This window comes from Hippichthys cyanospilos, chromosome 2 (genome assembly GCF_059441005.1).
Source record: "Hippichthys cyanospilos isolate Australia breed blue-spotted pipefish chromosome 2, RoL_Hcya_1.0, whole genome shotgun sequence".
Classification (NCBI taxonomy): domain Eukaryota; kingdom Metazoa; phylum Chordata; class Actinopteri; order Syngnathiformes; family Syngnathidae; genus Hippichthys; species Hippichthys cyanospilos.
The window spans coordinates 6023027-6036562 of NC_142370.1; the positions used below are offsets into that span (position 1 = coordinate 6023027).

The window sequence follows — 13536 nt, forward strand, 5'->3', positions numbered from 1 at the left end:
AGACATCATAACTCTTTACTCTCAATTTTAGTCATTTTTGCGTGTGAACAAAGATGAACTCGGCGGTGATTCAAGTCTGCCCTCTTTTTCTTTTTTTTAATTGAAAATAATGCTGTAACAACCTCAGCTAACAGGAGCTGCTGTTAGCTGCAACAGGCACTCGATGCTCACAACCACCTGATGTCCCCCTCCCCTAGCTCGTCCCATAATGCTAATTATTGTCCGTAAGAATACGGCCGATATAAAAATACCAGCCCTAATATAGGATGCAGCCGTACTTTTGGCCATTATTTTAGTGGGGAAAAAAGTGTATTTTATACTTGGGGAATCACGCTGCTAAAATCTGTGTGTCGAGCCATTTCTACAATTGTCAGTCTGACTTGTGCTTTTTGCAAGTATTTGCAACTATTTTAAGGCTTTTAGCACAGCTTATATCCAATAATTATGGCAGTCACTGTACAATGAGTTCAGTTTCAGTTAACTGAATCGAAAAGGTTTTGGTCTTGCTATAGTAAATGAAAACTCAACATAGTGTTTTTTTTGTTTGTTTGTTTGTTTGTTTTTCACTGAAAACACTTTTATCAGTCCATGTTTTACGCTAGAATTCTTGATTAGCAAGAGCCTCTCAAAGAATGACCTTCGCTGTTTGTGGAAAAAGTGCTTGTACTTGGGAGCTAGATAATGGTGTGCGCCTGGTTGCATTCATGGGAAGTTAAGGCTACCTTTTTTCACCTCCATTAGGATTAGAAGCCATAAATAAGGGTTTTATAAAAAGATTAGCACGGTTAAGATCGATGTACACTATTCATTCCAATAAAAACAACGGGCGAAAATGAAGATAGTTGGAGATAGCATCTTCCTTTTGAGCAAGATGCACACCTTTGGCAGATATTAAGCCAATGTCTACTGTATGTGTTGTTTACATTTGAAGGGAGCGTCTTCTTTGCTGGTCGCCGCCTCTGTTCATACATTGGCTGTGTCCGAATGAATTTGCCAAAGGCGAAATTTGAACACCACATGACATAACTTCTGGCTGGTCCGAAACGCACGCCAGCGTCCAAGTTGCTGCGATGTTTGAATCGAGCTTTCGAAACTGGCCTTCATTTCCATGGAGACAGGTGCTGAGAAATGTTTGCTTTAGACCACGCTTCCCTGTATTGTCGATACTGCTCCATTTTTCTTCCCAACTTTACGCTAGGCCTGTCCGAATTCGCCACGGTTTAATGCAGTCCATGGAAGCTACATGAGGAGGAGCCTTTAAAGCAGTGGTTCTCAAAGTTGGGGTGCGTGGCCTGACTGCAGGGGGTTTGTGTTCTTTTCATTCATTAAAAGTGAATGTATGTATGGTTCAGCGATAAAGCAATCAATTCAACCAATTTAATATATTTTGTATAATTTAATAGTTTTGAAATTTGAAATAAGTAATCCAGGTCATTATCAAAGAGCTTGATTATTTAGTCACTCAATATTGGGCTGCAACCTGTTTGTTATGAGGTGTGCAATTCACAATTTTTATTTTGTAAACTTCAGTATGCTGAAAATAACAAATATACTAGTTCATTTGAATATGTTGGTGAATAAAAATGTCTCTTATGTTTGGCTTAATTTTTTGCAACAACAACAAATAGCTATACCCTATTTTTGCACTATAAAGTGCACGGGATTATAAGGCGCACCCTCAATTAATGACATATTTTAAAACTTTTTCAATCACAATGTAGTAATACTCAAAGTAATAACAATAATAACTCAAATGATAACTCTAAACTCTCAATAGCATAATAACTCAATGTCAGTATGAGCAACCTTGTTCAACTGTAAACACACAAAAGAAACAAGCTTACTTTATCAGTTCATTCCCCATCAACGAATCCCAATCTCAATATTGACCCATATATAAGGCGCACCTGATTATAAGGCGCACCATCACCTTTTTAAGAAAATTAAGGCTTTTGGGTCACCTTTTTAAGAAAATTAAGGCTTTTGGGGCGCCTTATAGTGCGGAAAATACGGTATATGTTAATTTGAATATGTTGGTGAATAAAAATGTCACTTATGTTTGGCTTAATGTTTTTTCCTGCAAACAGTTGCAATGGTGGTCCTTGGAAAATTCTTGCTTTCCCAATTTTTGCTTTCCATTTTCCTCAAAATGTTTTTCTAAAAGAGGTCCCTGATTCCAAAAAGTTTGAGAAGCCCTGCTTTAAAGGACCTAGTCTGCGAAGGGTCTACAGCCAAGAAATTTGAACACAGCTGAAACATTATTGGGATGGTCACCCCTGCCATCATGGATGCCGATCGGCTAGCTTTTGAACCTCCTCTAGTTGGCTTTAAAGTCTGTCGGCAGCGTCCGGAAACCTGTGATCAGTTTATGTCTGTTGAATGTGCCACAGTACTGTTTAACGTGACACTTAGGGGACTACCGGACTTTGGAATTGTGCAATCAGTAAAAAAAGTTAGAGATTAGTTAGAGATTAGTTAAAGATTGTACAGAACATTAATAGTACAAAACGTATGGTTACAACAGTAAATAAATTTAATGCATAATCCTGCACAAATGAAAGTCCTCACACACTATGTCAGAGTACAGCATGGGGATGGACATGCGACTGAAGGTGACTCGCCTGAGGGCTGCCAATAATTCCGGCTTCCTTTTGAACAATTTGCATGAGATGAGCATGCATTTTGAAATTTCTACCAGAAAAGCGTCATCATTAGTTTGTCACAATTTTGCTGTAGTCTTTTAAACACATATCACAGTTGTCATTTTGTCAACATCTTTACTGAAAAGAATAGTGGGGTCTCGCAAGGTACATATTTAAGATTGTCAGTGAAGAACAAAAATCAGCCATTTGGTTCACTTTGATTCTGGAATCAATGAAAGGCTTTCTTTCAGAAAATATTGGAAATGTGTTTGGAATGTAATTGCAAAATAACACAAGATGCAGGGTGCAAAAAAGGAGGCCTCAGCTGCTTTGAACCCAAATAAGTAACATCTGTGCATTTGATTTTAAGGATGTGTCATAGTAAATTCTGAGATTTTTTTTTTTTTTCTTTTAAGATATTTGCTGAGAACATGAAAAGAATATATAGGTAGAAATTGTGGAGCTCTAGAAGTTAAAACTTTTTTGGCATGATTAATACCTGGGGTGGGGGCGTCCAAACCGTTATACGTGTCGGAAAAGTATGGTAAACTCTTAAACTGTAATATCAACACTTGATGACGTGATGGCAGTTTTGGCTACCATCAGACCTTATACCACAGTTTACTACTAGATAAAAGGGCCTAAGAATTTCTCTGTGAATTTGGAATGACATGCAGGAAGAACATACTCCCTCAAGAATGTTAACATTTAAAGTGAATTGATTATATTGAACACAACTTAAGTGCTTACCCTTAATGTTGGACTTCTACTTAAATGATGATTTTGATACTTGAGAGCATCGCATTTGCACTGGGGAGAAAGAAACAATGACAACAACAAAAACTCACAGTACGCCTTGTGGCTATTTTTATCATAGTTCAACTGCTTTTTTGTTGAAGGCTTGATTTTTCCACATGCACAATAAAATCTATTTTAAAAAGGAATACATTATATTAAGAGCACGTGTTCATGTTGTCCATCAAAATTGCATTTCTGTCATGGTTGGAAAATGTGCGGTTTTCTGCCGCCTGGCAGTAACAGAAAAATTGTGGTTCCCTCCATCATTGAAGTTGTTCATATGCTATGACAGTAGTAAATGAATTACTAGATTCTTTCAAACAGTTTGTAAGCCTCGCATTGTTGCATGGATTTACTCGGTTTATAAAATAAAAATCGATCTGAACTTCAGAACTGTATGGTTTTGGCCAAAGCCTCAGTGCACTTGTATGCAATTCTCAATGGAATGTTGTAAAAACGGCTTTTCATGGAATCCTTCCATTTCTGTATGCAAACACATGGTGACAACTCATCAATCTGAACTACAATGTGCATTCCACAGCATGTTGCAGCCTATGAACGACTTCCTGTCTTTAACTTGTGTGAAGGGAATCATATATTAGGTTGTTATCATTATGTTCTTAGTTCATTGTTACCCATTTATGCAATCCTAGTTCATCTTGACCCTGTCCTTAGATAGAACTGTTGACGCACGAAAGTGTGAGCCGGGACCTTGGCCCAGCTGCCGGTGGCGCCCGGCTGGCTCTTTTGTTGTGTCTTGTAATCTGCTATGCTTCTATTCAATAAAAGCCGGGGGGAACGGCTGGGCAAGTGGAAAAACTGGCGTTGGAAGACCCACGAGTTACATTTGCTCAAGCCTTTTTTCCCTACGCCGGCGTAGAAAAGTCAATCTTGGCTGGTCTGAGTTACTCTTTTTGCTGTTTAAGCAGCTAGGCTTGTCCTAGTCTTCTTTTCTGAGATTTCTCTGACAACTTGTGACCGGTAATGTTAAATCATCAGTGAGACATGAGCTCTGATCAACAGAACCTTGACGACATGGCAGTCTTGATATCAATGCTTTGTTGAAGCAAAGTTTCCAGGGGGTGGCTGGGTTCGTTCTTTTGTTATTTTACTAGAGTTTGCACAGGTAGAATTGAGCATGATGGGACGTTGAATCATTTATTGCAGAGATCATTGAACTGTGGCACAGCTGCACCAAAATTACAAAAGCTGTATATTAATTCAAGTGGCAATGCTCAAATGGTTGACGAAAAGAAAATTAAACTGCTAGTGGGTCAAAATGTCCCTCGGCTGGCCTGGGAGCGCCTGGCGATCCCTCCGGAGGAGGTAGATGAAGTGGCCGGGGAGAGGGAAGTCTGGGCTTCCTTGCTAAAGCTGCTTCCCCCGCGACCCAACCCCGGAACACAGCGGTAGAAGATGGATGGATGGATGGATGGGTGAAAATATTATTCTTGTTTAGTATTTGGTTTCTGATATTTAAAGTTTAACTCTTTCACTGCTATTGACAATATTTTTCTCAATGAGAATGTCTGTCTGGCTGCGCCACGCTAAATGTCAAATGTGGAAACAACTTCACTGATACACAACCACCAGTAGATGGCAACAATGCCCTATTTTGATATAGGATAAACACTGGGGGAAATGCCTGAATTTTGAACACCTACTTAATTTCTCCTGATGATTGTAAAAGAATTGAAAAAGGCAGAAAGCCTGAGAGTCTGATTTCCTTTGGTAGATTTTGTGTATATGTAAATGTCAAAAATCACAAAATGTGGCTTTTTTAAATGAGCTCAATATTTTGTGGTAACTGTTGTAAGAGTTGTATAGAACAATAGCAGTTTATAATGTTTACTCTTATATTGTGATTACTCTGTAATCTTGTTAATGTATATTATCTTGGGTACTCTTAAATCAAGGGGTGGAAGATGAAGCGACAAAAGCAAGTTTCAGAGTACAATCAAGGGATACTGGTTACAGTCTTACTAAGTAAGCCTGGCAGTTTTATAAAGTCCATGGAAAGTGGTGAGGCAGTGACTGATTTGTTGAAAATGCAGTCTGACTGAAGGTTGCATAACTCCATTCCTGGAGACCTTGAAAAATGTGCCATTAAGCATGGTTCCCCAATCAGTCCGGTCTGTTGAAAAAGTCTGTGATATAATTTTCTCTGCATGGGGTAGATTTCATGCATATATATATATATATATATATATATATATATATATATATATATATATATATATATATATATATATGCATATATATATATATATATATATATATATATATATATATATATATATATATATATATATATATAATATATATATATACAGTCGAACCTCTACATAGTGAACTTCAAGGGTCCGAGGAGAGAAGTTCACTATGAAGAGAGATTCACTTTATAGAGGTTTTCCTAAAATGTTCAGAATTCATTGATGAAATATGTGAATAATTTTTTAATAAATATGTAAATAATTTTATATACGTTTTTTTAAAAATAAATATGTAAATAAATGTACATTAAACAACTTAAGTTGTTCAAACACTAAAATCTAATGCGGTAAAACTAATGTAAAAACATTTTACATTGAACAAATATCTTTATTATTATTCCACAAGTCGCATTATCTCTTCTCTCTTCTTCAGAATGCCACATATCGCAGCAGGCGAAGCATCGTACTCCTTTGCAATGGCATTCTGCTTCACTCCACTCGCACACTTCCGAATTATGTCGCACTTCTCCTCCAACGACAAAGGCTTTCGCTTCCGACTTATAGATCTAGCATCCATACTTTTCACGGCAGATTCCGACATCTTAGAATTTTCGGAGGGATGACCAGCGGAGAAACGCGTGCGCAGTGGACGGCGGACGAAGTGAAAATGCAAGAGAAAGTCGCGGCGCGCGAGAGCGGCTAGGCAGGGAGGAAATCCCGACAGTGCGCCCAATTTTACAACTTCACAATTTTCGATAAGTTCAGATATTCACAATATAGAGGTAGATGCTGTCAAGGGACTGACTAATAGCATCACTATGAAGAGATTATTCACTATGTGGAGTTTCACTATGAGGAGGTTTTACATACACGTCAAATATAGCTGTTTTGCAAGGGACCGTAAAGATTCGTTCACTATGAAGAGAGATTCACTTTGTAGAGGTTCACTATATAGAGGTTCGACTGTATAATATATATATATATATATATATATATATATACTTTGCGCTTTGATTCGCGCCCTCGGTTTTGTGTGGATTTCTTAGGGGGAGAAAAAAAAGTGAAATCCAGGTTTCAATGGTCTGGTGAACGTCGTCTTTGCTCCTCTGCCTGTTGACAACAAGATGTGAGTTTAATGAGTTACATGGCACGTCTCTGTGGAGTTGTAATCTACTCCCACCCCAACTCCCGCTTTTACACCCACAGGGACGTGCCGTGTTAGTCATCAAACCGACCCATAGCAAAGGCACACACATTGTCGAGGCAGAAAAACATTGGAGCAGATGTTCACCAGACCGTTGGAAATCTCTTACCTAGATTTCTATGAAAATAAAATGGTACTTCTAAACTCTCCATTTTTATCATGTTTGATCATGTACAGATTTGACTTTAATTCAACGTCCTGGCCGCTGCTAATATGAGCACGGCTGCGTGCAACTTCAAAGGAAAGGGTGAAAGCTCACTTACTGTGCAGTGTCTAAGGTTTAATCAATTAAGATTGAAGTAAATGTGTACTGCAGTAATATTTGTCTTAGAAAATATGTATAGCATGAAGACTTTTCATATTAAAAAATAATATATATATATATATATATATATATATATATATATATATATATATATAATATATATATATATATATATATATATATATATATATATATATATATATATATATATATATATATATATATATTTATTTATTTTTTAATGTTTTAAATTGAAAAGGTTTTACTTTTCGCAAAAAAACGAGGGATCACTATACATGAAGCAGGTGGGGACAGAGGCCCATGCAAGGGACAGGTTAAAGATGTCCGCAAACACATCAGCTAGCTCTGATGAGCAAACCCTGAGTGCACGGCCGGGAATGTTGTCTGGGCCGGCTGCTTTCCACGGGTTTGTTCTGCTCAGAACCTTGCGCACCTCTCCTGATGTTACCGTGAGAGGAGGGTCCCGTGCACGCGCCACGCCCAGCATCCTTCTCTGCTGATCAGGATTCTTGGTGTCAAAGCGGGCGTAGAACTCGTTGAGCTCATCTGGCAGTATGGCATGGCGCGATGTGACTGCGCTGCTCCTGTCTTGATAGTCCTGACGTGCTGAAGTCCTTCCCACATGTGTCAAGGTTCAGCGGTGGAGTAATAGCCCTCCAGTTTCAGTTCTCTCTGAGGGCTCTGCTCAGGTCATATGTGGCCTTTTTGTAGTCCTCAGTGGTGCCCAAAACAAAAGCAAACATACACTTACCGGCATACGCATACTTGATATGATGCTTCGGTAGCATCTTTCGCTTTTGTGTGAAAAAGTGACTGCTGTCCGGACAACAGGGATTTCAGTTCCTTCACCTTTCTCTCTCTCAGCTCGCTTTTTGCCCTGTCGTTTTTTCCATGAACTGTCCGAAAATGCCGCTCTACATTTCCCTTCTTTGATATGGCACCGGTAGCCTGGTAGATGAGGCAAAAGCAATTGGAAAATTCTGTATGAAAGTGATAAGTTTTTGTCTTCTTGCTGGGTCTAGCTTCCCCACTCATTTTCGATAACATTACTTTAGAAGAAAAGGCGCGGACTTGAAATTGGACGTGACGTTCACTAGTTTGTTCACTGAGATGCGCTTAGTGACGTTTTTTGCGGATAAGTGGTGACCGAGCAGGGTCAGGTGTTCTGACTGGCTGCCCCATACATCAATCAAGTCACAGGATGGATGACAGGGTTAGAGACCAGGCATGGAACGAGATACAAATTCCATGAGACGAGATATCTCACGGGATTGAGTCCATGAGAAGAAGTTATGATGAGATTTTTGCAAAATTTTCAAAATAAAAAAATAAGTGCTAATATAAACTTTCCAAATTCAAAATGATATATTTTTATTGAGCAGGCTGCAATAAACTATCTAAAGTTTTTTTCCATATGCTGTTGCAATAACAAATCATGCAGCTGAGCTGAACATGATCAAAATAAAATACAGTCAACCCCCAGGTTGCGGTGTCCTTGGCTTACATTTTTTTCACGTTACAACGTGGAATACTGAGTTTTTGTGTCCCCTCTTTAAGGCATTTAGCCCGCTTTACGATTAACATCAACAACTGTCATGACCTGTGGGGTTGGTTGTGTTTGTTGTTTTCTTTCCTTCTTGAGGCGTTTTTAGGTAATTGTGCTTACTTTCTGTTGGCTTCAAACTGCCTCCGCTGAAACGTGTCACTACAATGTCGGTCTGCTATTGGTCGGCATCTCGACTCCCTAAGATACTGGTCTACTATTGGTCAGCGTGATGGGGTCACGAAGACGCTGGTCTGCTATTGGTTGGCGCACGGGGTCACAAAGATGACTGCCTAAAGTCTTGATCTCGTGTGAGAGTGCTTTCAATATCGTATTTATTGTGCATTTTCGTGCTTAATTCAAACTTTAATTGGTTATCTATGAGTCCTAAGATTGCTAGTGATGTTAAGGAGAGAAGTAAGATGATGATTTATATGGAAATGAAGCTGGGGATAGTCAAGAAATACGACGAAAGCTAAGCTAGCCTAGCCTAGGTTACCCTTACTAGGAAATATTGCCATAACAAACGTCACTCAGAGGTAAATAAAATCCTTTATGTATTTTTTTTATTTTATATATATACTGATATATATATATATATGTGTGTGTGTGTGTGTGTGTGTGTGTGTGTGTGTGTGTGTGTGTGTGTGTGTGTGTAACACTCTTCTATTTTGATACCACTTTTTAAAATGTATATCCAATTTTTATGTTTTTACCTGGGTTTTAAACGCATTAGCTAATTAACACAGTTTGGAATTCCTGCAATACGGCAAATTCGCGTTACGATCCCAACCGCGGAACGGATTAATCTCGTAAACCTGAGGCCCACTGTACTTCCTTTTCACAAAATTGCAGCCGAGCTCTTTCATAGTTGAACATGAAAAAACAATACATTATGTTTAAAGTGCCAAATATTCAATTAAAAGAAAAAAAAAAACATTAATGCAAATACTATAGTAACCACAATAGTGATTTTACTTCAGGGAACCACAACAAGCCATCTGGGCTAATATGTGTGTGGGTGGGGTTTCTCTAAAACAAAGAAATAAGACACAATTACCAACAAAACAGGGACATTCATACCAACCTAACTTAACATGTGCCACCGAGCTCGCTAGCTTAGCGGCGCATGAGCTAATGCTAACATTCTTTCATAAGCACGTTTACATTTGGAAACAAATTAAAATAACACTCGCATGGGTGACAATTCACCTATCGTGCGAGAGTGTCGCACTTAAGCCTATCAGCCCAGTTCCCCTCCATTGCACGTCTGGCTCAATAAAACGTACTCCCAAAAAGTGAAAAGGAAATGAATCTCTTGGCAATCCTGAATGAGAAACCTTGTGGTGTTCGTTCTCACGGGATCTCGTCCCATCCCTATTAGAGACCGTCACCCTATCATCGGCCAGTCATCATGTCTGATCCCAGATCAACCAGTCTACGGCCAGTCTGAAATCAGTGCAATGGTAAAACAGTCATGACTTTCTTCTGATGCTCTGCAGGGTAATTGTCATGCGGCTTACCAATACACGATTGACAGGTAGACCGCAACTGATATATGGAGCACTACTGCCCTAGTTCAAGTCCCAAGGTTTGTAATATAAAAAAAATATCTAGATAAATCATCTCAAAAGTAAAACAACACAAAAAAAAAACAACAACCTCAATGTCACTTATAACATGTCCAGTTCTAGTTGAACTAGTTAAAATCTTCACAAGGAAGTAAATGAACATAAATGACTGAGGTACTTAATTTTGTTGCAGAAATGTGCAAGCTTCTTTAAAGTAGGAACATGGTTGTGTTTAGAAACAAAAACAAAACACAATCAAATTCAAACTCATGTTGTAAGGGTTTCGAAACATGTAGTCACATTCTACTGCACAAGCCAAGGTCTGCATAGACATTTCATATCTCGGACGATAAAAACAGTACAACACATAACAGAGCGATGACCGTCAAAAAAACTGAAAAAAATGCAGTTCACAAATGACAACAAGGAGAAACACAAGTACGTTTCAGAAAACAAATTCCCAAACCTGGGACATATTTACATTCAAGAAAACAATTGAACAAAGCCAAAACACATTTACATTTCAAAAAACAAATTGCAAAAAGCAGAACCGAATTTACATTTAAGAAACCAAATTAACAAGTCAAAAAGCATTTACATTTCAGAAACAAATTTCAGAGCGCACGTTACCAAAACTTGAAAGAAAAGAAAAGCACCATATCTCTGACAGGAAGAGGCCTGTAGTGATAGTGGTTCTCTCATGGAGTAAGATCGCTGTCAGAAAGACGTATTCGTCTTTCGCCATTCGTACGAGTACGACTCTCACGAGAAATGACTTCACGTCTTTGCATGAATCTCTCCTATTGATTCGTTACTCTGGTCCTTTGCATTCGTGGATCTGAGCCTCTGGGTTGAGTTGAATATGCAAATTGCAAATTGAGATAACGTGACGAGCAGATTCACTAATCCAAAGGAGGGATTCGCGAATCCAAAGTCGTGTCTCAAGAGAGTCGCACTCATACGAATGGTGCCCAACTCATGTTTTAATTGCAACGTTTCTAGCGCCTCAAAACATTGAACGGGACCTGGAAGTTGATTTCACAAGGCCATATTTAGGAGCACATCAAATTGCTTTGAAGTTTGAAGATCCAGCATCGAGGAGCTACACTACCATAGTCTAGCTTAAATCGAGTGACGCATGGCTATATCTTCTGCTGAAGTCTCATAGCACCTTGATGTTGATGTATGAAAGCTGGACTTCAAATTAAATTGCTTTAATCCTTGTTTGTGACATCTCTTGATCATTTCAATTTGAATCGAGTGTCTCATCTATTTATTTGAGGCGATACTTGATACCAAGTAAAAGAATAGAACATAGTTAGGATTAAGCAAGCTGTTTCAATATAATATGCACTGACTGCATGTGTTGGTGGTAATTGGCCGGAAAGACAAGCTTGTGCCCAATGCAAAGAAGTCTATTTTCATACTACTTGAAATATAAAGCATAAAGTGGTGATGGAAATAATGATGCACGTTGTCATCTTTAACTGACGTCGCTATCCAATGAGAACATTGAGGAGTGGTTATCTGACTGCTCCAAATCAATTCTGTAAGGTACAGGCAACCTAGAACATTTCATAAACGGCAAACAGGAAGGAAGACAACGAGGTTCTTTTTCTCGCGAGGAGAGCAGACAGCAACCTGACCTTCTCAGATCTCCTTCCGATCTGGTTACAGATCCTTTCCGCTCCTCATTTATTCATTTGGGTTGGCCTTAGGTACAAAAGCCATTGCCTCCCTAAAGGGTTGGGGGAGACATCTGGCAAAAATGAAAACAATCGGTTTAAGATTGTGGGGAATGCAGTTTACAAGTTCATGCTGCTATCGTCTTCCTCAGGAACATCAAGAGCGACCCCGTTCTGTTTTGCCCCTCGGCCGGGTCACGGCGTCTGTCTCTATTTTAGATTCCGGTGTGAGGCGCTCTAGCATGTTAACAGAGAAGCAAAGGAGCAAGCATCTTGGAAGGTGCAATTAAAGACATGAGATTAGCCCACAGAGTTGATGTTTTGTGCTCCCGCGGTCAAACCAGAGAACCAAGCGAGGCAGAATTCTCTCCCTGTATCCAGCAGCTCAAAACGTTGCGCATTCAGTTCCGCTATCACTTCCGGTATCTTCCTCTCCTTCGGCAATATGGTTTTTCATTTTGTATTGCACTTCCCAGCCACTGTAAATTACCAAAAGGTGGAACACTCTTCAAAATGTATTACAAGACAAAAAGAAAACTGAGCAGTGATGCTGCTAGGAGACCAATAGCAACAGTGAATAAGAGCTGGCTGTTGAGTAAAAAGAACACTGTTTGGAACATCATAGCAGAAGACCTGAACTTTATTTGTGATAAACCAATGGTGGCAATCAAAAACGGGCCCGAGTTTTGAATGAGACTCTGAGTTGGAATGCCAGGGTGTGCACGCTTTGTGAACCAGATTATCTCAGTTGATTACTTTGACTTCCACCCCCAAATAGATCCTTTTCCCCAAATGAGTTGTACTGTGTAAGTTTTAGGTGAGTGGTGGTAAAAAAAAAAAAAGAAGAAAGAAACGAAAATAATTTTTTTCTTGTTTATTTTTACCACACACACAAAAACCTGCCATTTGAAATGGGTGTGTATGTATGCATTTTAACAAGAGCTGAGCCTCTGCAGTGTTGTTAAATAAAACTAATCATGTCCCTTTGATTGTAAAACAGAGGAGACATGTCCGTCACAGATTGGGATCTTCTGTGATTTCTAGGTAAGAGCACATTAAACAACGCATTAAAAATATCCCCCGTTTGTTTTTCCTGAAGCATTTGTTTGTCATTTCATTTAAAGCAGAGCCCAGCAAGGAACAGAGATGGAGTCTCAATAATGTAAGTATCCATCTAAAATACATGTCTATGCAAAATCTTTATCTTAGTTGGGGAATACATGTGGGTAAAGGAATGTTTTATCATGCCAAAGCACCTGTTCCAAATTTTCTATGCCCCGAATTTCATGCTGCGGTGCAAAGCTTTGCTTTCACAATAAATTTCAACTTTGGGAAAACCTATTTACGTTAACCCTATTAGCTTTGTGGTCATTGATTTATGACTTTAAAATAATGATTGACAAAATTTCAAAAGGATTAGCGGAGGAACGGACGGACGGACGGACTGACATACGGCTGGATGGATGGATGGAAAATTCATTTTTTGTTATTATAATTATTTTCCGGAATTTAAACTGTTGTAGGTAAGTTGACCCCAAAGAACTTAAGAGTAGGGTATAGAACAGAGGTCCCCAACCACCCTTCTGCGGATCAA

General features: G+C 38.9%; 1 protein-coding gene across 5 annotated transcripts in view; it reads left to right on the forward strand.

The window, feature by feature from the left end:
• Positions 1–13536, forward strand: part of csf1b (colony stimulating factor 1b (macrophage)) — a 36519-nt gene that overhangs the window by 21664 nt on the left and 1319 nt on the right. For 2 of the 5 annotated variants that reach the window (XM_088408393.1, XM_088408394.1), the window contains 2 exons: positions 12943–12986; positions 13070–13104. In XM_088408393.1, the coding sequence (XP_088264519.1) occupies positions 12943–12986; positions 13070–13103 (78 nt within the window). In that variant the 3' untranslated portion in view covers position 13104. Of the gene's footprint in view, positions 1–12942; positions 12987–13066; positions 13105–13356; positions 13466–13536 lie in introns of all 5 variants that reach the window. The other 3 variants (XR_015864851.1, XR_015864852.1, XM_088408392.1) reach the window with 3 other exon arrangements.